The following is a 25,276-nucleotide window of genomic DNA, read 5'->3' on the forward strand; positions in this document are numbered from 1 at the left end:
GTTATTGGTAAACCAATTTGTTTGTGAATTTCTTAATGTAAAACTTTAGTATTATAACTAACTCTTATGATTTGAGTAAGTACGTGTATTTTTTTAAAGCACGACGCACGTTTTGCCCAAATTTCCCTTCCTGTATTTAGTTGAAATAAATTTAATACTTAATAATTACATACTTATCAATCGCTTTAAAAACCCTGTAAAATAATGTATGTTTATAGTCAACAAAGTTAAAAACCTAAACAGAGAGAAAAAGTGGAACATGGTATGCATCATATTAACTTTTCATCATAAAATTTCAAGTCTCCAAACAACTAAAAATGACATTTATGTGATGTAATAAAAGTCATAAAACTTACATGTTTCTATATATATCTCACAGGACATGATACAATATTTTACTAGTTATTCTAGTTAAACAAACGTGCATTCAAAATGAGATTTAAAAAATAATTTGAGACTAAAACTTCCTTTACTGGTATAAAAAGCAAATAATGGTCTGGGAAACCAGTTAGTTCTCAGCAATCAAAATATCTTGATACAAAAAAAAAAAAAACACATTAATTTATTAAATCTAGCTGTTTCAGTTGAGTTCAATTCTAATGCCTTTTAAGAAAGATTGGTTATAAGTGCTTTTTTAAGGTTCACCATCAACAATAAAACCAATTTCAAAATATTAAATTTTTATACAAAAAGTCTCTTTTTATTCCTATCCTCAGTCCTGACAGTAAAATCTAATTGATTTGGATTGAAATTTATAAAGTTTTAAGCAGTATTTATTATTTATGGCATTTCTGTTGCTTTCCACATTTATACATCTCCTCTTTTGCTTTAAATTTACTGTCAGCCATTAAAAGCTACAATAACTTCTACGCTTCAGCTCCAACTTATCAGTGTGTGCTGTCTAAAACACTTTACACAATCACACATCCTTTCATCCATTTTTACTCATACTCTACCATCATTCACCTCCCTACTCTCTAAATACTGACATTATTTTTTCAAAACCGCACATATTCAAAGGCATATTATGATGAGCTATGAGGGGCCAGGTAAAGGCAAAGAGATTCTTGTAAGAAATTAGGCCATTCAATGTTTAAATGGAAAAAAAAATTTATAAAACCACTCATAGATATTTTCGCATCTTACACTCCCACAAAAATATATCAAAATGTTTTATAATGACATGTCTTGGAGGGGGTTGTTTTGGTACTTTTGACATTATTTGGTAGTGTGGGTGGGGTGGGATGGGGTGGAAAATAAAATGCACGACTGGGTCGCACGTACTTGTTTAAAAGGGATCAAGGCTATAAATATTTATGTATGAATCGACCGAGTATACTGAATCTGTATTTCAGCTTTTAACAAATGGCTAATCGATAGGAAGAGAAATTAATCCTTTTTAATAAAATGATATAATAGCGAAGAAAGTGTCAAAAATAAACCCATAACTACTGATTTATTTTTTTGAAAAGTATACCTTTTTTTGTGCCATAAAATCTGTTTGGAAAACATGTACCTGCCCAAGGTTGGTGACAGAAGGGTTATTTAAGAAGGCACATTACGTTTTATAAATTTAAAGCCTATAATAATAATATCAAGTTTTAGCTTAAACAATGTTTTTTTTGTGCTATCTATACATTTTAGGTCTCATTTTTAAAATAAAACCTGTACTACTACTACTGTTAAAATGCTGAAAATATAATTATTAAAAACTCGATTTCAGTCAAAATATATCATATTTGCTGAAGTAAAAGGCCAAACGGCTGCCGAGTTCTTATTTCTATTTTAAAGATGGCAGAAGAAAATTTTAAAATAGTTGAGAGCCTAAATGAATTAAAATGAAATTAATTAGGTATAAGAAACATTTAAATGAAAAAAAAAACACACAGGAGGCGCCTTGAACAACCAAACAACACAGCAGGCGCCTTGAACAACACAGGAGGCGCCTTGAACAAAAAACAACCTTGTACGTTCCACTTACAAACTGTCTATGCTTTAATATACCTACCTTTTGTATGTTTTTCAATATAAGTGATCATTAAAATAAGGTTTAATCGAGGTAGAAGATATACCTATGTATTAAGAACATAATATACCTTCTCAATCTCTATAAACGAAGCTTGGTACATTATGGATGTGTGAGAATCCATCACTTTAAATTTTTTTTAATAGAACCTAAAGAATCTCAAGGCTCGAAATAAAGTTAAGTAACATGATACATAACCTACGTGCATATGTTGTTACTACCGCTCCTCCTTTTTCTTAGGAACGTGTTAATAATCTTTTTTAAATTAAGGGAACAAGGGTTAAGGATTAAAACAAGATGAATGAAAAAGTGACAGGACTTTTTTTTAGATTGATGTAAATGCATACATTGAACAAAATAAAGATACAGTGGAGAATCGTCTTAGGAACCAATAATTTTATTTTGTCTCTTGAACATAGAAAACGTCAACTTAAATAAATAACTGAGTGAGGATACAAAAAAGACATAATTAACTCAAATTAAAACTTTTGACAAAAAAAAAAATATTTTCATTGGATTAAAAAACTGCCATTTAAATTTATTCAAAAGTAATATTTTTTATATGAAAGGGTGGAAAATATTTAAATTCACATGAGTTCTTATTTTTTTCTTTTTTCATCAAAAGGTCGTAAGCTGCGAGAAACTACATACTATTGTAATGCAGCCCGAAAAATTTGGACGACACAATTTATTTATTATTCATAGTTTTTTTTTTTTTTCATTTACAGAGGGGTGTGAAACTAGAAACAAAAGTAAAAGCAATTTATCAATACTTGGTACTATGTACTTGCCCTTTAGGTGGTATGCAGTTGCTTAGAATATTAAGATTTAAAATGTTGATTTTGAAGGAAACCTTCATTTTAATGTAATCATATAAAAGAAAATTTTAAATCAAAGAATTTAAAAGTTGTTCCAAATAAATTACTATTTTGCAGTTATAAAGAAATTATTGAAAGAGAAAATAAGTCTTTGTGAATATAAATTCATTTTAATATTATACTGCGAAAACGATTATGCGTTTGTCAGAAATTAACAAATCAAGCGGTTCTTTGACAGGTACCCACCTTCTTCTACATCTACCCCCTATTATAGGCGCTGTTATGATCTCGATGTCGAAGGGTACATAACTTTATCGTATCTGTTTCGCACTAGTGATCCGCCTGAGGGGTTTGTCGTCTAGGAAATCATCTTAACCTCTTTAGGATCCTCTTTATTGTCGAATGCTTTTTCATCTTTTTTTTATTTTCGCACTAGTGATCCGCCTGTGGGGTTTGTCGTCTAGGAAATCATCTTAAACTCTTTAGGATCCTCTTTATTGTCGAATGCTCTTTCATCTTTTTTTATGAACTAAACTTCCTCAATAGTAGGTACCTAATGAGCACTAGCTGTGGGCATAGTATCGGAAGTGAAAAATAGTGTAGGTTCAAGATTAGTCTCCAAAAAAATGATTGATCAATAGAAGAATGGAACGAGTTTCCGCAGCTATTCTAAGAGAAAATAGCTTATTTTGCAAGCAAAAAAAAATAAAATGCACGACTGGGGTCGCACGTACTTGCTCTTGCAGTTCAAAGCACTTTTATGTTAGTCTACTTGTAGATTTTAAAAGCTGGATCTAAATTTTAAAAAAATTGATATTGGGGAAGAGCCGACATTTAGGGCAAAATTTTTTTTTTGTTATTTGACTTTTTTGAGAAAAATAAAAATGCAGTTTTATTGCCACTGCTTTAAATATTATGTATACAAAGTTTAATCAAAATCGTTAGAGCCGTTTTCGAGAAATTCGTAATATCGTATTTTTTTGTATGGGAGGTATACGTTCTAAACGAGATATAAAAAAACAAAAAAAAAACCAACTTTCAGAATTCCATAAAAATCATCTATACCAAATTTGAAGAAAATCCATCCACCCGTTTAGGCTGTGGAAATGTGTACAGATGGACGCACAGACGCACGGACGGAATTGCGGGACCCACTTTTTCGGAATTCTCCATCATCGTAATGTTGGTTTTGATTAAAACCTCAATTTTTTTTTTCGACACGAAACCAATACTTGCCCTATAGAGCAAGTAAAAATAATAATAAGCTCCTACAAGAACACTTGGTAAATGTAGCAAAAAATGTGAATTTTAAAGACTCAAATCGTAGCTATCTAATCTAAATCTTCTTACTTCAGAAATCTACTTAAAATGATAGTTAAAAATAGTCTCATATCCTTAGGGCCGATTTTTTAACTATTGCTCAACTTGAAAACTCTCGAGTTTGCTAACTTGAGAGTTGACTATAACTCGAGAGTTGAAACGCAAGTTATAATTTCTTTTTATTCACTAATTACACTGGTCTGCAAAATTTAACTTTTTTTTCTCCTTCAAATAATATATAAATCTGGTTTCAGAAAAATTCTATCAGGTACCATTTTTGTTGAAATGAAATGATTTTTGAAAAATGTGGGTAGTTTCTAAAAAATCAACCTTTTAGATTTATTTGAACTCGTGCAAAATTCAAACTATTTGTAGCATTGAGCTCAAATTTGGAGGACTTATTCCTCGTAATATGGCGTAATATGGCGTCGATTGACACCAAATATGTCCTTTTACATTAATGTTTACTCATATTTTAAAATACTGATTTATATAAAAAAAAGCAGAAATATCGAAATCATTTACTTTTTAGTAAATCCAACATGAACAAAAACACCTTAATTAAGGAAAATGTAAAATATCAACGCCCATTACATTTAAAAAGTCAAATTTGTAAAGAAAACCATAATAAAATATATTTAACAAAATTTTTACGTGTTTTGTAATTTTATATACTATTTATCTATTTAGAAATATCTTATTTGTAATAAACCATTCGATAAACTGCCTTGTAAAGCTTCATATTTGTTTCTTCTAGAAACAAAAGTATACTTTTCTTGTAGTTTTTGATGTGCTGAGTTAGAATCCGAAGTCAAAAAAATTCTATCACGTGAGGATTTTAAGATATACGCATTAAAGTATCACAAAATCAAGTTTTTTCTTAGAAATTTTTTGAGTTTGGATTCAAAATTAGCACACTAAAGTCCATTAGAAAAGTATATTTTTGTTCTAGGGAGAAAGATATATTAATTTTTAGAGATCAGTTTTTTTGTATGATAAGATATGCCAAACCTACTAAACTTACTTAAATTAAGATATCTCGGAGAAGAAAAGAGATATTGAGAAGATTGAAACTGAATTTGAAAGAAAAAAAAGTTCTTTCATAAACCGTAACAATTTTAATTGAAAAATATTACATTATGCCAAAATATTTCTTCGAAAACAGCAAAAAAATGGGTTTTTGAGATTTTCTAACGGGAATATCAAAAAAACGTGACGTGCTAGATCAATTCTGACTTCGGATTCGGAATCAGCATACAAAAATCCTTTAGAAAAGTATAGTTTTATTTAAAGGAGGATTTCCTTGCAGACCAGTGTTATTTTCTCAACTCTTCAGTTGAAGATCTAAAATTGGCCGACTTCAAGTTTGAAAAATATCCCTGAGATATTTATGAAATATGGAACAAAAACTGTCATTTATTTAAATTAAAATTTGAATCTGTCATATCGATAGCATATTTGTATTCTAATTTGTGTTTCATTTGTTAAATTGTGAAAAAAAAAAAATATAAAATTATCAAGAGTTGAAAACGTCAACTTGAAGATAAAATTCCTCAAGTTATGTTTAACTTCGAGTGAAAAAAAATGACCCTTAGTGTGTTGCACAATTCTTCTTCTTCTCCATTATCGACGATAGTCATGATCTCGGATGGGGTCACAACTCTCCCACTCTACTGCTTCACACTACGGCTCCGCATGTGGGGTTCGCCTTTTTTTTGTGTTGCACAATAGAATGCATCAAAAAAGGAAACACAAAAGAACATTAATTTTACGGCATGGAATGGGTCGACTGTATAATTACGTTTCAAATTCTTAATCGAAATCAGATAAAAAGTCTAGAAAAATCTCATTTCCGGAAATCGCGATTTTCAAGTTCAAACCGCGACAGATGAAGATTTACAAAATTAACAAGAATAGATTATGGTATGAGTATGTATATAATACCACAGTCTAGTTTTGTTAATTTTGTAAATCTTCATCTCGGGGTTTGATCTTGAAAGTCGCAACTTGTGGATATGAGATTTTTCTAGACTTTTGATGGTACGTGATCACGATCACAATGCATTTTTAAAGTTGATTCCAATAATGCCTTAATTACGATAATTTATGACGTCTTTTGCCAAAACGAGGATTTTGAGCAAAAAATGTTTCTATAAGCAAAGCATGCATTCCGATGTTGGACCCGTTTTTGACTGCACTAACAAGCTTTCTAGAATCTATTGTTTTTTTTTCAAACATCATTTAGAACATGTACAGCTATGAATTTAAAAAATTGTTTTCCAAGTACCGACTTATTCCTTTTACTATCCAAATTTGAATTTCTGTTTCTAACCAATAGAATCAAAAGCATTGATTTCACTAAAATTTTATTGAAGGTATAGTATAAGCTTATAAACACAACAACTAATTAAAATAATGCTTACAAGTGTACAGCACATAAATATGATTTTTACATCATGTAGGAAAAAAACAGAAAATTAAAATTAAAAATTAATTGATTCCATTAAGTGGTTAGAGATAGAAATTGTATTTTAAATGTTTAAGTGGTTTTATATTTTTATAGAAAAAAAAGTTACGCATACACCACAGTGACCCAATTATTTGTACCTTAATAGATGACCATTTCAATAGAATTAATCTATGACTTAAAATATTTATATTTAATAGTTTACTACCTAACACGACAGACGCTGTTTTGTCTCTCCCGGTAGGAAGTGATGGCGAAAATGTAGATTTATCTCAGCCAGAGGAAATATAGACACTTGTTATTCAGTTTATCTCGTTAACGTAGCAATCTATTTTCTTGAATTTTGTTGAGTCTTGAGGGCCGATTCTGACGAAAATTTATTGTTCAAAAACATTTTAGTAACTTTAAAGTCAAAAATAATTTTTTGAAAACGTACGAGTGGAGTTTTGGAAACTTTCTTTTTATTTTTGTCGGTTAATATTTTTTCTTTTTGTTGACATACGAAATCGTTTTTTTGAAATTTTTTATATATAAAAACTAATTTTTTATAAACATCCCTCACGATTTTCAAAAAAAAAATAAAATTCAAAAAGTTCTTGTTATACAAGATATTTTTTTTCATACTTCTTTTGGAGGTCAAATCTGTTTAAGGAGACATTATTGCATTCTTAATTCAAAATTTATATTATTTTCAAGTTATGAGTAAATTTCTTATAAAATTAAATTAAAAATATTCTGAAATGAATTTTTAAAAATATTTACTATTTTAAGCAGCTTTTACCATAAAATTACAGTCGTCCATTTTATTTCATCAGATTTTGAAATTAACCCTCCTAAATGAGTAATAAATTGATACACAGGTATACTGGTTATATTTTTGTATTAAAACATTGCCCATATCGTTTTGTAAATATGTTTTAGCACTGTTTTTATTCCATTAAATTCTCCCTCTGAGCAGTATTCATAAAGTTAGTGTGTTTGCTTACGTAAATTCCAAAATTCCAAAATGTACAGTACAAGACATAAGTTCTTGTTGTTTTTTTGTGGTAGAGCAAACTCTAAGTGAAAACGTAAAAGATATGTAAATCAGTCATACCTAAAAGAAAAACAAAAAGAAAACAAAAACAACAACAACATCAACAACGTTGTAGGGTGAAGTTTGTTTTAACAAAGAAGAAAGAATTTTCATTTGCCGACGCGGCGCGAAATGGCTGACACTGGCAAGTAGGTAGATTGTCATCATTTTGTGTGTGTTTTCTTATGTGGAAAATTTGCTCAAGACCTTCCTAAGTGAAAATGAGTTTATATCTCTTGGTGGGTGGGAGTTAGGGATTAAAACTTCGTACATAGATAATTAATTTTATATTTAAGAATTGAGTTCAGAAGATATATAAATTATGTTATCTAATGAAATTGTTAGTGTGGATGAATGAATTTTTAAATCAACTTGAATAAATACTTCGATAATTTTCAGTTTTTTTTTTCAAGGATTTCGGTCGTAGGTATGTTCTCCATATCTTCAATAAAAACTCAATTAAAATTTGTATTTTAAATTTATTGTAGCTTAAAATTATTTTTCACGTAAAAAAAATAGGTCTTTTATGATTTTTTATAAATATCTATACCTAACCATATCTGTGCTATAATGTTAGGATAAAGTTTTGGTTTCTTTGTCAGTTGGTTGAATCTCACGACCCATCATTCCAATGGATAAAAAATTTCTTCTATCTGATTCGAAAAACTTTGAAGAATGGTTATAAAATATTTTTCTGAAATCCAAAACTGTACCTATTAAACTTTGTTTAGTGATAAAATTCTTCAAGGTATCTTATTAATACAGTAAAATAAGGAGAAAAAAGGGTTTAACCTCGGAATGAATGTTAGTAGAAATTTTTTTTGCTCAATATCTTCCTTTTGCCATTCTATAACATATCTCAAAAGTCTAGAAAAATCTCATGTCCGCTTGTCGCGATTTCAAGGACAAATCGCGAAATGGAGATTTTCAAAATTAGCAAAAATAGGCTATGGTATTATATACACATATGATACATGATTTCAAGGTATTTTTTAATGCTGATTCCAAAAAAATTAAAATCAAGACAATCTGACGTCTCTGGAAAAAGTTATACCTGTTTTTCATCTGTCAACTCATATTATTATAACAGTTGCAAACTTACTGCCGAAAAACCCTTAAAAGTTATGGTAGATGAACCAAATTTTGCATGAAGATTTAAGAATCCATCATTATTAAAAATCAAAACAATCCATTACAAAAAATATATATTTATATATTTTCATTTTAATCTTTGTTTAGATATTCTTTAACTACCCTCAAAAATCTAAAAAATCTCATGTCCGCAAGTCCTAATTTTCTTGGTTTGAAGATAAGGTGCAGATTTGAAAAAATTGAAAAACTACTCCTTAGATATTTGTGTCAGATCAACATGAATAAGGTACATTACTTTTCAGGGATGGTCATATTGATTTGTTTGTATGTTTTGTTGGAATCAGCGTTAAAAATACCTTGAAATGATATGGGTTATGTTGGTATACATATAAGAATCTTAAGTTTTCTTATTATTTTTTTTAAATCTGCACCTAACTTAGTTTAACCTGGAAAATTAGAACTTGCGGACATGAGATTTTTTTAGATTTTTGACATAAGTTATAGAATATCCAAACAAAGATAGAAACAAAAAAATTAGCCTATTAGCACAGCCTATTAGCAGGTTTTTTGGTCGACAAATTAATGAACGATTTTTTTATAGAATGCTTTTTGATTTGGTTGGTACGTTTGAAAAATAAAAAAAAATCCTCTGACGTAACGATCCATAGCATTACCCTAACAACTACACCACGGGATTCTATTTAAGCCTAATGATTATGCTACCCGGGTACTCGGTTACCCGGGTAGATTGTACCCGCATAGTAAATCACCCGAGTACCCTGGTGCCCGAGTAAAATGGCTATGAACCGGGTAACAGAGTACCCGTTCTTAACGAGGTCTTCTGTTTTTTTTTTTTTTGCAAATACAAAGCTTCCTTAGAACGGTTCAAATATGTCTTAAAAAGGCCTTATTTAACTGAACTAGGAAGTGTTAAGGAGACCTTCTTTTTTGCAAAAATGTTGGACTTTCGTAAACAAGTCTTAAACTAATTTCACATAAACTAAAACTTGCCGAATCGAAACAAATGGACCTTATGCAAGCCAAATTGTTACTTGATTCCGAAACGGTTTTATGATTTTTTATTTTCGTTTTCAAATAGAATAGTGGTAGATTTATTTCTATTCTTTTAGGTTTTGCTTTCTGTAATCAAAATTTAATTTCGCCCTAGGAATTTTTAATAATTTTAGTGACATTTTCATGTCACACCCGAAACCAAAACTTTTGTATCAATAAATCTTTCAAAATCATGACTTTGTCAACAGATTACTATGTAGATACTAGATGTAAAACATTAAATATTTATGGTTTCCTTATAATAAGTTAATTTGTAGTATTTTTCGGAATGAGTTGACCACGGTAAGCTGAGAAATCAAAATACAACAAAATGTTTAAATTTCAAGTTTTTCTTTTCAACTATGTTTATATGTAGATATTTGTGCGTTTTTTACAAGCAAATCTGGATTTTTTGAAATTTTCTAATGATGGAAACTAAAAAAAAAAATGCAAAATTATATAGAAAGCTATGGTAGGTACCTGCTTCTTTGTCTTCTTCATTTCATTATAATACGAAAGATAATAACCCTATTAATAAGTACCAACTTCTTAAGAAATCATAAATGAACGTTATTATCTGATAGATGAGCTCATAAATATGCACTTAAATACGTATACCTATAATAATTCCCTTTAAGCATTTGGTAAGGTAAAGTTCTTATTTCTTGTTGGTGTTAAACTTAACAAGAGGTAAGATTTTCAAGTAACTTTCTTCTTTTAAAACGCCAAAAACTCTACTAATCAATGCAGTTTTATTTCTATAAGGCTTTAGAAAACTCACAAATATATATCTACCTTAAGTATATTTAAACCAAAGTATGAAGGTACTTCCATATACCAAGCTTAACCAAAGTCCATTGATGTTTTTCATCTTTGAATCTCTATCACACCCCCATTCCTACAACTCATACTAACAAAACAAGAATCCATTTCACTGTGGCCTTACGGAAATTATATAAATTTCGAACGAAAATAATCTTTTTATACTTCTTTTTCCGGTTCGGTGAATAATCCCACAGTGAAGGTCTTCTATTTCTTCTTTTACAAAAAAATAAAAGCAAAATATATGTAAATTGAAACGGAAAGAACTTTTTTATGACCAAACGCAAGATTTTCTTTGCCAAAAGTATATATCCAAATGTACAATTGAACGATGCCTTTGTATCATTTACTTATCCTCTGTACCACGCCCACGACCACGACGACGTCACATTTGCTTAAAGTATACACTCTCGTATAATCTTCTTATGGGGAAGTACTACTCCTTCTTTCTTTTTCTGACTTCACAGTCATCCTTCGTCGCATATTTTTCAATCTCTAAAATTGACTCAGACTCACCAAGAGTAGCAAATAGAAAAAAGACGAGGGAAATCACATTGAGAAATTCTTGCAATTCAAGCTCTGTCCTTTGTTAGGAAGGTACTTGCTTTTTGTGTAAGTTTGGCTAATAAATCAAACTACGTACAATTCGACACAACAAAAAAAATTAATCAGATTTATTTATTGGCCGCACATCCCTCTTGACTCACCCTCTTAAAAGCCAAAGTTATGGTATTCTATCAGCTCAAAGTTTAAGTGTATATATATCTGCATCAAGTTATGATAAAGTTCACAACTAAGTCGAACATCTTTGCTTTTATGCGAAGGTTATTTTTAAGGCCATAAAAGAATCATTGAAAATGAAAATTCAAAAAAAAGCAAACGATCTTCCTGACATAAATGATTCAAAGGGAATTCCTTTGTCATCTCTATCTCTATCATCGCAACTATTATGTTTGATGAAAATAGCGCAATTTCAATTTTTCTTCTTATCCCCTAAAAATCCCTTATAATGCGCTCATACTTTCCTTAATCGCGAATATTAAAAAAAAGCATCTGACATGAATCCCTCTTGCAAACAAGGATGTAATAATATTTTTCTGAACTTTTGGTCTGACACAAAAACAGGCGAGAGATGAGGCGAGTGATGCTTATGAAAATCTCGCTGAGCGATGATATATGCATGTCGTTTGGCCTTTGAGTCGGATAACAGCTCGCACAGCCATAAAAATCCAATTGACGTTAATTTATCAAACAAATTGATTTTTATTTGTCTGGCAGTCAGTCGATTCTAATGGAGAGCTTCTATACACGTTTGCAGTGAAACGCATGTTAATGGCTTTTTTGTTGATATGTTCGTTCACAGAGAGACTGAGAGAGGCTATGTCAATCAGGATAAACCATTTTTTTTGTAACAAATGTTTTTGGGTTTATTACTTTTAAAGTATATTGCTTTTACTTTTATATTTTTTTTATTTGTATGTTTGTATAAGGGATGGTTTTTTTAAAGTAATGATTCAATGATTTATAGGGTTTTATTTAGGACAATTTGAGTTAAAAAACAAACACCTGTCCAAGAATCAAGATCGTCAGTAAGGTCTTGAAGCAGGACTTAGGTTAAGTCAAACCTAAAGATAGTAAGCTGCAGGAAGCATTCAGAATGATACTTTATGTAAACTACGCAATCATACCGTAAGGCAGTGCTACAAAACATTGTGAAGCTGTACGTCAGCCAGCTGCTTCCAATTATACACGCCCGAGTTGGTTGAGGTTCGTTTCCACTTGCGTGCGCCAACCCTTTGGGTTCAGCCAGAATGCTTTTTTCCGACCACATTTGCCAGATGAGTTTGTGCATACTTCCAACCAGGGTCCTATTTAACAGCTTACTACATCCGCTAAATTTAACTTCTCAAAGCACTTTTTTAAACACTTGCACTAATCTAGACCAAAACAAGTCTTTCTCCGCAATCCGCAATTGAGCGTAGTTGGTTTCTTACTCACTTAATGTAAAAATTACAGCAGAGTTTTTATCTAATCTTGTCTCTATGTCTGCTTTTTCGTGTTGCCTCTTTTGCTCCTAAGAAACCAAGGCTCCTCTGTTATTTTTCGTTTAAAGAAACAATTATTGGTACTTCTGGTACTTCATGAGCATTTCCGAAATTTATTGTCCTTGATCCGTTTGCAGGATTCATCATCAGTAAATCCATTCGTTAAAAAAACTGCCTCCTACTCCTGACTAGGCAATTTTTCCGAAGACAAGCAGCCATAATCTGGAGGGCCAAGTCCTTTAATAACTCAAAGGGTCTTCTCGCTTTTTCTGCCACAACTTCTTGCCACTGGGGTTCTACTCAACCATACGTTTAGAATCTAGAGGTGAGACTAAGAGTAGATAAAGGTTGATGTTAAAACATATGGGCATTGGTGTCCTCTATCAATTGTATCATTTGACTATCAAACCACGTTATCATCATTTCAATTTCGTTCAGTTCTGGCCATAGAAAAACCATAAAACCCAGTTTTGATCCACGGTTTTGTTTTTTGATAAAAATGATTATTATACTTACTACCTCAGAACTATTGAGTCTCAAGGGAAAATGTGGCCTCAATTACAGTGAACGGCATCGTCTACGTTTTCCGGAAATGTTCTTCAGTTCCCTAAAGTCTTTCCTGAGTAAAGCTGACTTTTTCTCGACCGTTCTTTGCCATGATCTTCTCGATTTTCCGACTCTTTTACCTTCTTGAAAGAGCTATTCCTCCTATTTTGAACAACATCTCGTCTGATATTCATTTTGAACTTTATATTCAATTGACAGACTTTCTGACTCAGAGCAGAACCAGTCGTATGTAGATAAATGGAATAAGGAACTTATCAATATTCTGTTAATATCCTGTTTTTTCTCCGACTTTGTCCAAAATCAACAAGGTATAATAAGGATTTTCAAAAATTTTACCATGAGCGTTAATCCTTAATTTTCATGTAACCAATTAGCAACAAACTATCAGTATATTATAAAAAAAAATAATTGCGTTTTGATTGGCAATGGTTGCTTCACCAAGTTCATGGTTATTAAAAATTTGCCACAAAAAAATGTATACATACTTCTCCTTACTCAAGGATGTTTCGGAGGTAAATCCTATTAAAACTAATTAGGGTTCTAACTTTGAATTCATGAAATGCACCCTACAGTTAGGTTTTTTTTTAGGTATATCAAATTATTTCATCCAGGTGTACACCGTGTAATAATGATTACACCATGGTTTCATAGACTATTATTAAATAAAGGTTATTATCTTCCAAGTTTTTTTTTTTTCTTTCGTCTCTAATAAAATCAAAATGATTAAAGTTTTTAACCACCGTTTTAAATGAAGAAGAAAAAAAAGAAAAAAAAAACATTTCCATATCATCGCATCATTAGTAAGATATTTACACCGTCCAACAACAAAAAAATAACATTTCATAGCATTAATCTAACAAAAAGTGGTCATTTTCGTCCTTTTATAGTCTGTGCTTTTAAATTGTATTTCCTCGCAGGCGGTTCACATAACACTGACGAAATAAACGATGTTGTAAAAGTTTACGACCTAAATTATAAAAACAAACTTTTTTTTTTCATAAAAAGGACAAACATACATAAACAAAAACACAATAAAATCCAGGCAAAATGTGTCAACGTTCAAAATATATCATAAAATTTGATTGCCGTTTATGAGTTTCAGCCTTTTCCTTTTCAATAATAGATATATTTCGATTTTATATTTACTATACAGAAATTTCATTGTTTATAATTTTAAAAATAGTATGTATCAAAGTGGAATGGCTTGATTAATAGAATCATGGGCGATAGGTTAATTTATACAAAAAATAAATAAAATGCATGACAGGGTCGCATTTTCCTACTTCCTCTTATGATAATAGTAGCTCTTAACTTAAAGTTTCTATGAAAAAATTTAGGGAATATTATAAAAAAATTGATTCTCAAAAAAAATAAAATGCACGACTGGGGTCGCACGAACTTGCTCTTAGAGTTAAAGTTGCTTAAATTTTTAAGACTTTTTATAAAAAAAAAAAAAAAATAAAATTCGTTTAAAAAAAAAAATAAAATAAAATCTGAAATTAAATTGCCCTCCAAAACAAGTATGCAGTTTTGATTGATATATTAACATGCATTTTTAGAAAAAAAAATTTCAAAATCGTTAGAGCCGTTTTTTAAAAAACTAATTTTTTATAAATAATTTTTTGGAAAAAAAGTTTAAAAATAAAATTGGTATGCCATTTTGTAGAAATCACTAATCAACATCTAAAAACAAAATTTCAAAAAAATTAAGTGTCCCGTTTTCGAAAATTTGATTTTTCAAAAAAAAATTTTCAAAATTTTTTTAAAAATCCAAAAATTATTTTTTTCAAAATTATTATTTTTGGCTTACATTTAAATTATATAAATGCTTCTTCACAAAAAGTTTCGTTGAAATCGAATAATTAGTTTTGGAGATAATCGGATTTGAAACGGTTCTATGGCAGGTACCGTTAATAATGATTTTCAAAAAAAAATTTTTTCATTAGAAGATAGACCTTAACTTTAAACTAACACTTGAATTTTTTAAACAAAATCGTTAGAGCCGTTTTCGAGATATTTCAATTTTACTAAAATCGGTATATGACAAGTACCGTTATTTTTGGTCCAAAAAAATTAATTCCAAAAACCCCTCTGGAGAGTCGCCAAATAACGCTGCATACCAGGTTTGACATCAATCGGTCCATCCGTTTAGGCTGTAGCTCCTTATACAGACAGACAGACTGACAGACTGACAGACAGACAGACAGACAGACGGACTTCCGGGACCCACTTTTTTGGCATTGTCTACCATCGTAATGTCATGGAAAAATGTTATCTCAACTTTTTTTTTTTGTACGAATGCATAACTTGATATATAGTACCTATATCGCAAGTAAAAAATTGAAATATTTCCAAAGTCCAAAAATGTGTTTTTTTTTAAGTAAGTCTTGTACGAGATATTCAGAGACAAAAAAAAAAAGAGTTCCATGGCAGGTACCCCTTAATAACGGTTAAAAAAAAATATTTTTTTTATTTAAAAAGTTGGGTCTTATTTGAAACATTACAGACAAAAATTTTAATTAAAATCGTTAGAGTCGTTTTTAAAAAAAGAAATCACTTTTCTATTTCCTTTATAAGCAAAATACATTGTAAGTTTTGAAAAAGTTTAAATTTTTCCTCTAGGGAATCACCCAGAACTAGTGACTTCGAAGTTTAAAGACAATCAATTTACAAATTTTCGGCTGTCGCTCTAGGTATATACAGACACACAGAACAGACAGAATTACGGGGTGCACTTTTTGATATTCACAATCATCGTAATGTCATGTCTGATTGTTAACTCGAGGTCAATTTTTTTTAACGAAACCTAAACTTGCCCTGTGGTACCTATATCGCAAGTAAAAATGAATTAGAATTTTCAAAAAAATAAGAGATAAGAAAAAAACTAAAATTTAAACTTAATCAACTTTTAATGCGTGTATCTATTGATCTTCTTCAAATAGCTAAGCTACTTCGTGTATCGTGTGCTCTGGTTCAATGCCTCAATAAATGAGTAATTTAAATATAAATATCTTCTGCTCTTTAAGTAAATAAGGTAGATGCTATCGATTTTTATTGTTTTTTGGCTTCGCAGAAAAATACTATTTAAACCGATTCGGGAAAGTAGTGGCTATTCAATGGTAGATTTCTTAGACTGAGAATTTTCTTTTTCTCAGTGTATTATCTCAAACAAACACAACACAGGCATTTTTATTCCAATCTATCAAATCTATTGTTAGAAAAAGGACTATATTTTATCTTTATTAATCTGGAGTAAAAACGTAAAAGATTTACTATCGGCAAAATAAGGACTATGATTTAAGTTACTGTCATCATCTCGGCACAGCCACGCGCAGTTTTATAGATGCCTATAAATAATTCAGCTTGAAATGAATTGTTATTTTTTTGTTGGCTTGTTGCCTTTGAGGGATTGGATATAATAAAGCAAATCGAAGTCCATATTGTTATTCGAAAAAAAAACAATTTTTTTGTTCAAACACCAAAACATTGAATTTCCATAAATTCTGGATCTTTATTGGGAATTGTATTGGAAATTTTAGAAGACATTGAATAGAGATGACTCTGTGTATATAGTTTTTTGCTTTTGTGAAACTGAAGAACACTCTATATATCTACAATTTATTCTTTTTTTTTATTTTCTGGAAATAATGAGATATGACAAAAAAATAATAGGGTACCTAGATGGATTAACGGAAACCAATCCCAAGTGACTCTCCAGTTAGTTTTTGATGAGGACTTTTAAAAGGTTTTGATAATGGCTTTTTTAAGTTAAAATAATTCATCCAGGATCTGCTTGTGAAGAAAGGAGCTCTTTTGAAAGAGGAATTGAATTTTTTAAGGTTGATTGAGTTGGGAAAGATGACACGCGTCAACACGGGAAATACTAACAGTTAATAGGTATAGATTTTGAAAAAAAAAAAAAACTGTTTTCATTTTGCACCTTTTTTTACGGTAGGTACTCATCATAAAATCGTTTTCTTAAGATCTTACTTCTTTGTAAACGACACGACTGATTTCAGTGAAAACTCTTGTACAAAAAAATTTAAGTGACTTAAAATTAAGAATTTTTTTTAAATCATTTTCGGATTAAAAAAAAAAAAAATCAAAAATGTTTTTTTGAGAATTCAACTTTCTGAAAATGATTTTTATTGAAACTTTGTTTTACTGTGTCGATTAACATTTTTAATTGCATACCAAATTTTGTTTAAATTCTTTTGCAATTTTGAATACATATAAAAAAACATAAATTATTATATATATAAAAAAATTAGTGTACCTCTTTTTTCCACTAGTGTATATGTACATAAACGTAAAAAAACACAAGTTCAACTCACAATCATCAAAACAGCTACCTGAAAAATATGTGTTCCACTTAACGATCGAATGAATTCCAATAATTTAATATATGGAAGAAAAACAAAAGATGATGAAGATAGGCATCACTGTATCACTTATAGGGCTGTATGTTAATCCACTGAAATTAAAAAAAAAAAAAACAATAATTCTGTTTAAATAGACTTTACGTGCCCAATAATTATTATCTCCACCATACAAAAATCTCTTTTGATTTATTATTTATTTATATTGAAAAAACAATTTGTGGAAAATCGATTGTGGGATGGTTTCAGAGAGCAATGTTAATATTCCTGCTATCTCATTAGCATAATTTTCATTCAGCGGAAAAGAAAAAGGAGAATAAAATTGCTCGAATTTATTGTTGACATTGCTAAACGACAAGGAAACAATGCAAATTTATTTTATATCGACATTCAGAGAGAAACCCGCATATTCCATAAAAATGTCAATAACCACACGACTATTCATTTATTTAAAATAAATGTGTTTTTATGTTCATGTACCTACTCGTATACTTTGTTTTTATATCAGCAGGTCCATAAGCAAATTAAATTTATGGATGAATAACATTTCTTCGTACTTTCTTAAAGGGATCCATGATAAGTTATTTTAAACGTCAATATACGTGAATTTAGTAGATCAGATGGAACAAAATTGATATACCTTGAAAAACATTTACTTTGTCAACTTGATATCATGCTCAAACATTCTCAGAACTTAAAATTGATTTGGACTTAATGCTAAAATGTTAGCCCTGATAAAAAGTACAACTCTTATTGAGATAACTTCTTAGTTGTAAATAGTTAAAAGAACTACTGAAAAAACACATTTTTGTATTTTTAAAAAAATATTTCATTTTTTTTTTTTTAAATCAATTTTTGGAAAACAGGCTTAGTGAAATATTTTGTTTGGTTTTCGTTTTTAAGTGTTATTCAGTTATTTCTTTAAAATTTTAATAATCAAAAAATTATTTTTAACGATTTTCAAAAATTTTTTTCTAAAAATTCCTTCTCATACAAGAAATCAGATGGCATATCGTTTTGTGATCAAAGTCATTAAAAACGGTGTTTCATCATTTGTACATGCATATGTATTTTTTTACATTACCAAAAATGCTTTAATATAATGAAATATAATTTTCCTTGATTTATTTTTCAATAAAAACTTTAAGAAATAGTCCATTCAAATTAGACTAAAATAAAGGGGTGAGGTTACATTAATGCCCAGCATGCTGAAATTTGGTATAATTGTTAGAAACACCATCATAAATTAAATCTAAAAAGTCCTCGATCCGAGACCTGGAAAAAAATTTACTTGGGGTCAAAGGTCACAAAAACCTTTTTTAAACTTTCTTAAAAATATTCCCCTTAGACGAGAATATTTTTAAGAAAGTTGGCCACATGGTTTCTATAGATTTATTTTATACCACAGGTGTTTAAAATTTTACATAAAATACTTTTTTTACATTTTGCATCAAAAAACAGATTTCAAAATTTTTTTTAAGGAAAATGCGCAATAGCTACGAAATTTTTAAAGTGTTTATGTACTCATCCAATTGGTGTAGAAAATTATAAAAAAAGAAATAAAACAAATTCATTCATTCGTGGTTGCAGTGAACGAAAACATAAGATGATAAAATTTAAAATACACTCAACGAAAAAAAGTCAATATTTTATGCACTGGTTACGATAGAACTTTTTTCTTTCTGTTTTTGGAACAGTCATAAGAGTAGCTATCAGCCGTTTTATGGTTGTCCATTCTCTATCGGACACCCTGTATATATTCAGACCTATTCTAAACAAAAATTCCCAGAGAAATGGTTTCCGGAGAAGGGCCCCAATCGGAAAAATGGTGAAAATTTTAATTTTTTTTTTTGCTTCTCCATATTCTTAACCATCGAAGAACGAAATTCAAGCTAAAAAAATAATGAAATTTCAAGAACTTTTCAGTTGGGAGTTCTTTTTTCAGAATAGGCCTGATTATGACGATTACAACTCAACTTCAACTTTTTGAATCGTTATACCTAAGAAACGGTGGGTATTAGGAAAAACAGTGTCATGACACTTTTTATATACAGGGTGTCCCAAAAGTAATGGATCAAACGAAATATGCTGGTAGGGGAACTTAAGGGCTCTCAGAATTTGGTAACTTGTTCATCCCAAATCCTTACGGTTTTCGATTTAATGATATTCTTGTGAAATTTCGAGATATCCCTACTTTACAACAATATTTTGCTTCCTGCACCCATTATTGATTTTTGTTTTTTAAAAATCTTTTACAAAAACATTGCCAAATAATAAGGAACAATTAAATAATCAAAATATTTTTTATTCCATACGCCATTTCGCTGCAAATTGACTAACAGTTTCAAGTTTTATAAAAAATCAATTTCTTACTTTTATTTGAGAGCAACACTGCAAAAAAAAAATTGTACGGTGTGAGATTGGTTTATTATTTTAAAAAGTTGTCCTGTTATTCTAGTTTTCAAAAATGTATAAAAGTTTCCAAAGTTGCAGTTAGATCGCAAAATATTACAATTTGAATTCAACAAAACAGGGTTTTTCAGAGCAAAAATACAAACAAAAATAGAGGCTTTTTGTTCAAAGAAAAATAAACAAATAACAGTTCGAGAAAATGTGTTTATTTTTGGTTGTTTTTGTTCTGAAAAACCCTGTTTTGTTGAATTCAAATTGTAATATTTTGCGATCTAACTGCAACTTTGGAAACTTTTATACATTTTTGAAAACTAGAATAACAGGACAACTTTTTAAAATAATAAACCAATCTGACACCGTACAATTTTTTTTTTGCAGTGTTGCTCTCAAATAAAAGTAAGAAATTGATTTTTTATAAAACTTGAAACTGTTAGTCAATTTGCAGCGAAATGGCGTATGGAATAAAAAATATTTTGATTATTTAATTGTTCCTTATTATTTGGCAATGTTTTTGTAAAAGATTTTTAAAAAACAAAAATCAATAATGGGTGCAGGAAGCAAAATATTGTTGCAAAGTAGGGATATCTCGAAATTTCACAAGAATTGCATTAAATCGAAAACCGTAAGGATTTGGGATGAACAAGTTACCAAATTCTGAGAGCCCTTAAGTTCCCCTACCAGCATATTTCGTTTGATCCATTACTTTTGGGACACCCTGTATAATAATTTGGTCTACAATTCTTGCATTGAAAATTTTTTGATAAGACTTACCGTTTTGCAGAAATTCGTGAAAAACCAGTTTTTGTGACCTTTGACCCCAAGTAAATTTTTTTCAAGGTCTCGGATCGAGGACTTTTTAGATTTAATTTATGATGGTGTTTCCAACAATCCTACCAAATTTCAGCTTGCTGGGAATTAATGTAACCTCGGATGTCTAAATTGACCGGACTAAAAAGATCTACTTTTACCATAAGAACAAGTACGTGCATGTCAGCCGTGCATTTTATTTATAACGGACATCTTCCATATAAAGTTTTTGAGCTACTACGCATTGTTTTGCAAAAATAGCTCTTACAATTTCGAATAAATTTGGTGGTCCACCTAATTGATGTTAACAAAACTGACGAGTTTTTATTTTTTCTCAAAAACATTAGGATAATAAAAGTATTGATAAAAAAAAAGAATTTATTCAATACTGGGAAACAATAAACCAAACTGCAAATTTTGGTCGTTTTGTTACTTACAAGAGGAAGTATGTTCGACCCAGTCGTACATTTCATTTTTACAACGAGACCAACAATTCCCCTTCAATATTTAGATTGAGTGAATAATGCACTTCTAGGTATATAAGAAGGAAACTACTTTTTTTTGATAAGTCAAGTAAAATAATATCCTTTTCAAGATAAATATTTGACAAACTTCTTAAACATCATTATTCATAGAATCACGTAAAAGCTCAATGAATTTTTGTTTTCTTTAAGGTTTATCAATCGAGCCAGTTCCCCACCGAATCACCCCATTATAATATCCATAACGTAAATCTATATCCTGTAGCATGTGTCCAGTTCGGAGAAAATCATTATTCATCACCCAGCTGTATAACAGTCAGTTTTTCAGCTTTGAAACCCATTCCATTATCTTTACCTAAATTACCACCGCTTCTCCCGGGTACAAGATGATTAATGAGCATTAAATACTGTCTGATCTATTTCAATATCCTTCAACGCGTCCGGCATTGCTGCTACTTGGGCTGATGGCGATGCGATGGTTTGGTTTTGTTGGGTTAATTCATCGTGTTGTTTGGCACAAGAAATCACTTGTTTCAGGACAATTTGTGCTAATTTATTATTCGCGAATAGATTATGCTCAAAAGATATGACCTAAAATATTTTCTCAAATAAACGTGCTAGCAGCAAGTTGTAAAATCCAGGATATCGAATTTGTATAGATGAGAGGAGCGCGGAGAACGAAAAACCATGCAAATGATTAAGGGTGGCTTTTGTATATTCTTTGTTAAAACGATATGGCTTATTGATGAGCTTCTTAATTTGAGAATCATATTTCAATGAATACAAAATTATATTAATTGGTCAAAATCGGATAAATTGGGAGGGCTTTGTTAGGTAGATAATGACGATTCTGAGTAAAGGTAGAAATTTTTATAGCGTTTACAGAATAAGACCCATTATAATATCGATTATATCGACACTGCCGTTGTAGTTAATGGTATAGCTAATGGATATTGTGACTGACCTTAATGTTGGAAATTTTGGTTCGAATCAATTATTTTCCATGGAATGTTTAACTTTCAATACAACTTTTTAAAGCTTGCTTTAAATTTTCATTGAATTTTAATACATATTAAAAATTTTTATTAGTGAGGTGCATAAGTCAAAGTATGAAAAATAACCCTCATTTTATAATAATTTTACTTAAAAATTTAATTTTTTTTTTATTATTTTCAGCAATTTTTTAATCATGACTTTCCAAAAAGTCACGCAACCACAACAAGACGTCGTGTATACAAAAACTGTCTTGTGTGCGAAACCTGCATACGGGAGCTGATGGTACTCGATGTTCCACCCCAGGTGAGTTATATTTCTAAAAAAATCAATACAACATTGATTGACTTTTTGTAGTAGTAGGGTTAGAAATTTCCTTCTTTTCCCAAAATATTCAAGGGTTCACCGCACTGCTACGATTGTTTTAATGATTTCTATGCTTCCACACAAAATCTATTATTTCTTCTCTATTGTGAAGATCTTCTTTCCATTAATATCGACGCGCTAGTCTTAAAATGTTATACTGTAATTTCCAAAACTGTAGGTTTAAGTCCAGACAGGCTTATAGCCTGTTTTCACTAGAGCCCAAATGAGATAGTTTCGTAAATTATATCAGTTCGAATATCAAATCGTTTATTTAATTTGCAATTCGAACAGACCGAATTTATCTCATTTAGGGTGAAGTGAAAACCGGCTTTTAAGTACTTTCTTGTAAACTAATAACTTGACATATTACTATCTTTTAAGTCGAAAAATAAGTAAAAACTATTTTCAATGTCAAAGTTACAGGAAACCAAGAACTCCAAAAGTGAATGCAGGGTTTTTTTCAAACTTTTCAATTTCTATGAAACGATTAGTGCGATTTTAGCGTAATTTTGTTTACAATTGATTTCAAGAAGAATTTTCTTAATTTAAATTAAAGTTTTCATTAACTTCATTTTTGAATAGTTTAAAACAATTTGAAGTTTTGTTTTTTTTTCAAAAATGAATTCTTCTAAAAATGATGTTTAAAGAAAAAATGTTTTTTTAGATTATTTTTGATAATAACGAATAATAATTTTTCACTTTGAAGTTATGGGTGTCCATGTCCACTGTTCACGGTGACCTACATTTTGTTAGCAAAATAAAGAAAAATAAAATGCACGCATTGGCCGGAATGTTGACCTTAATTGATCAGCAAGATGTAACCAAAAATTGAAGAAGTCAACCTTATTGTTAATGATCACAAGTCGGTCACAGAAAAGTTTCTATTAGTCAATATATACTGTTTTACTAATAAAAAAATGTTACACATACACCATAGTGAACCTTTTTAATTTTGTATTCTAAATGTTTAATACTAATAAAAACTCTGAAAAATTTATTTAAGTAAAGTATGAGTCTAAGAGGAAAAAAGTTGAAGAAAATAGTCTATCCATTCTTAAGTTTATCTAACAAAAAATATATAATACCTAAATGAATCGTTTATGTTCAAAACATTATAAGTCCATTTGCTCAAAAAAGTTTCTGATAACATAATTTTTGTATTTAATAAGTTTGATCTTTACTTTAAATGCAAATATTATCCTTATTATATCAAATAATCTATTAATTGAGATTTGAATTCATTAAAATAAAACCATCTTTTTTGTGGGTTTAACAAAAAACATTCAAAATGTTTTGAAAATATTCGATTTAAAGAAGTATATAGGCGGAATACTCTTCAATGCTAATTAAGAGCACTTTTTTTCTGTTTTTCTGTTCAGATTAGTTGTTTATTACTCAAGATATAGCTCGAATACTAAGTATTCGAGAAAAAAAAACTTTGAAAAATCATATCTCGAAAACGTATCCATCGTATTTTTTTTTTTAAGTGATTTCCGAGTTTCTGAGGTAAAAGTACGTAAGAAAAAAATAGTGGGATTGAGTGTCCATTTTGGCTGTAAACCAGTGTAGTAAAACAAATTTTTAACTTTAAAAATAGTATGAAATAACCCCCAAAATGTGAAAAAGAAAATATTAAAAAAAAAATAGAGCTCCTGAAAGAAACGAACGTGACTTTTAGACTTACTGAGCATTTAGTTTTATTTAATTTAGAGACCAGAAATAACAGTCAACCTTTATTTTTATTTTGGTTTCTCTCTGAGAGTTACCACATTACCTTAAATAGGTTTCGGTTGAGGTTTGAGATTTATTTTTAAAAATCAAAAATAAAGGTTAGCGGTTGAGATTTATTTTTTATTTTTTTTAAATAACTCTCAATTGTTGAGATTTTTACAAAAAAAAAAAAAAAAAAAATAAATGGAAAAGGTCAACCTTTAACCGTTTTCACTAAAAATAAATCAAAAATGGTTATGTCAAAGGGAAATGTCGAATATGTCAAAAATGTCTTTATTTTGGAAAAATACATATGAAAAGAATGTTTTTTCTTTGTTTATGTATTAGATTAAACTCAGGCAGACGGCAGTATTGCCATGTCCTTATTCTTAAGTATAAAAATTGTAAAATTTTATGATGAAAAAATAAAAAATATTATCTATCTATCAATCTATTAGATTAAACTTATAATAAACTCTCAAAGTTTTTCACCAAAGATTATAGGTATCTCTTTTTGTTTAAAATAAAATGTAAAGATGAAAACGTCCTTACCACTGTGATTTGAGTCACTGGGACGACAAGCACAACCAATGCAATTTCGAATATTTCAGGAAACGGATGTTCTATTTGATAAATTTGCAGATGAGATTTATTTTTTTCCCACAGCGATAAATCTCACTGTTTGACCGAAACATAAAAAAATACAAAATAAAGGTTTTTCTCAGACCTTGACCGAAATTTTTTTTTTTTTAAATAAAGGTTTTTTAATGACCTTTATTGAAAATGTCAACAAATAAGTGTTATTAAGGAACCTTTCAAAAGGTTGAGATTTATTTCCAATC

General features: G+C 29.7%; 1 protein-coding gene across 1 annotated transcript in view; it reads left to right on the forward strand.

Annotated features, from left to right (window-relative positions):
- The window catches only part of LOC129913085 (ras-like protein family member 10B), an 88,280-nt gene that overhangs the window by 51,662 nt on the left and 11,342 nt on the right, over positions 1–25,276 (forward strand). The window contains 1 exon segment of the mRNA XM_055991533.1: positions 22,542–22,664. Within this exon segment, the coding sequence (XP_055847508.1) occupies positions 22,542–22,664 (123 nt within the window).

The sequence above is a fragment of the Episyrphus balteatus genome, chromosome 3, assembly GCF_945859705.1.
Source record: "Episyrphus balteatus chromosome 3, idEpiBalt1.1, whole genome shotgun sequence".
Classification (NCBI taxonomy): domain Eukaryota; kingdom Metazoa; phylum Arthropoda; class Insecta; order Diptera; family Syrphidae; genus Episyrphus; species Episyrphus balteatus.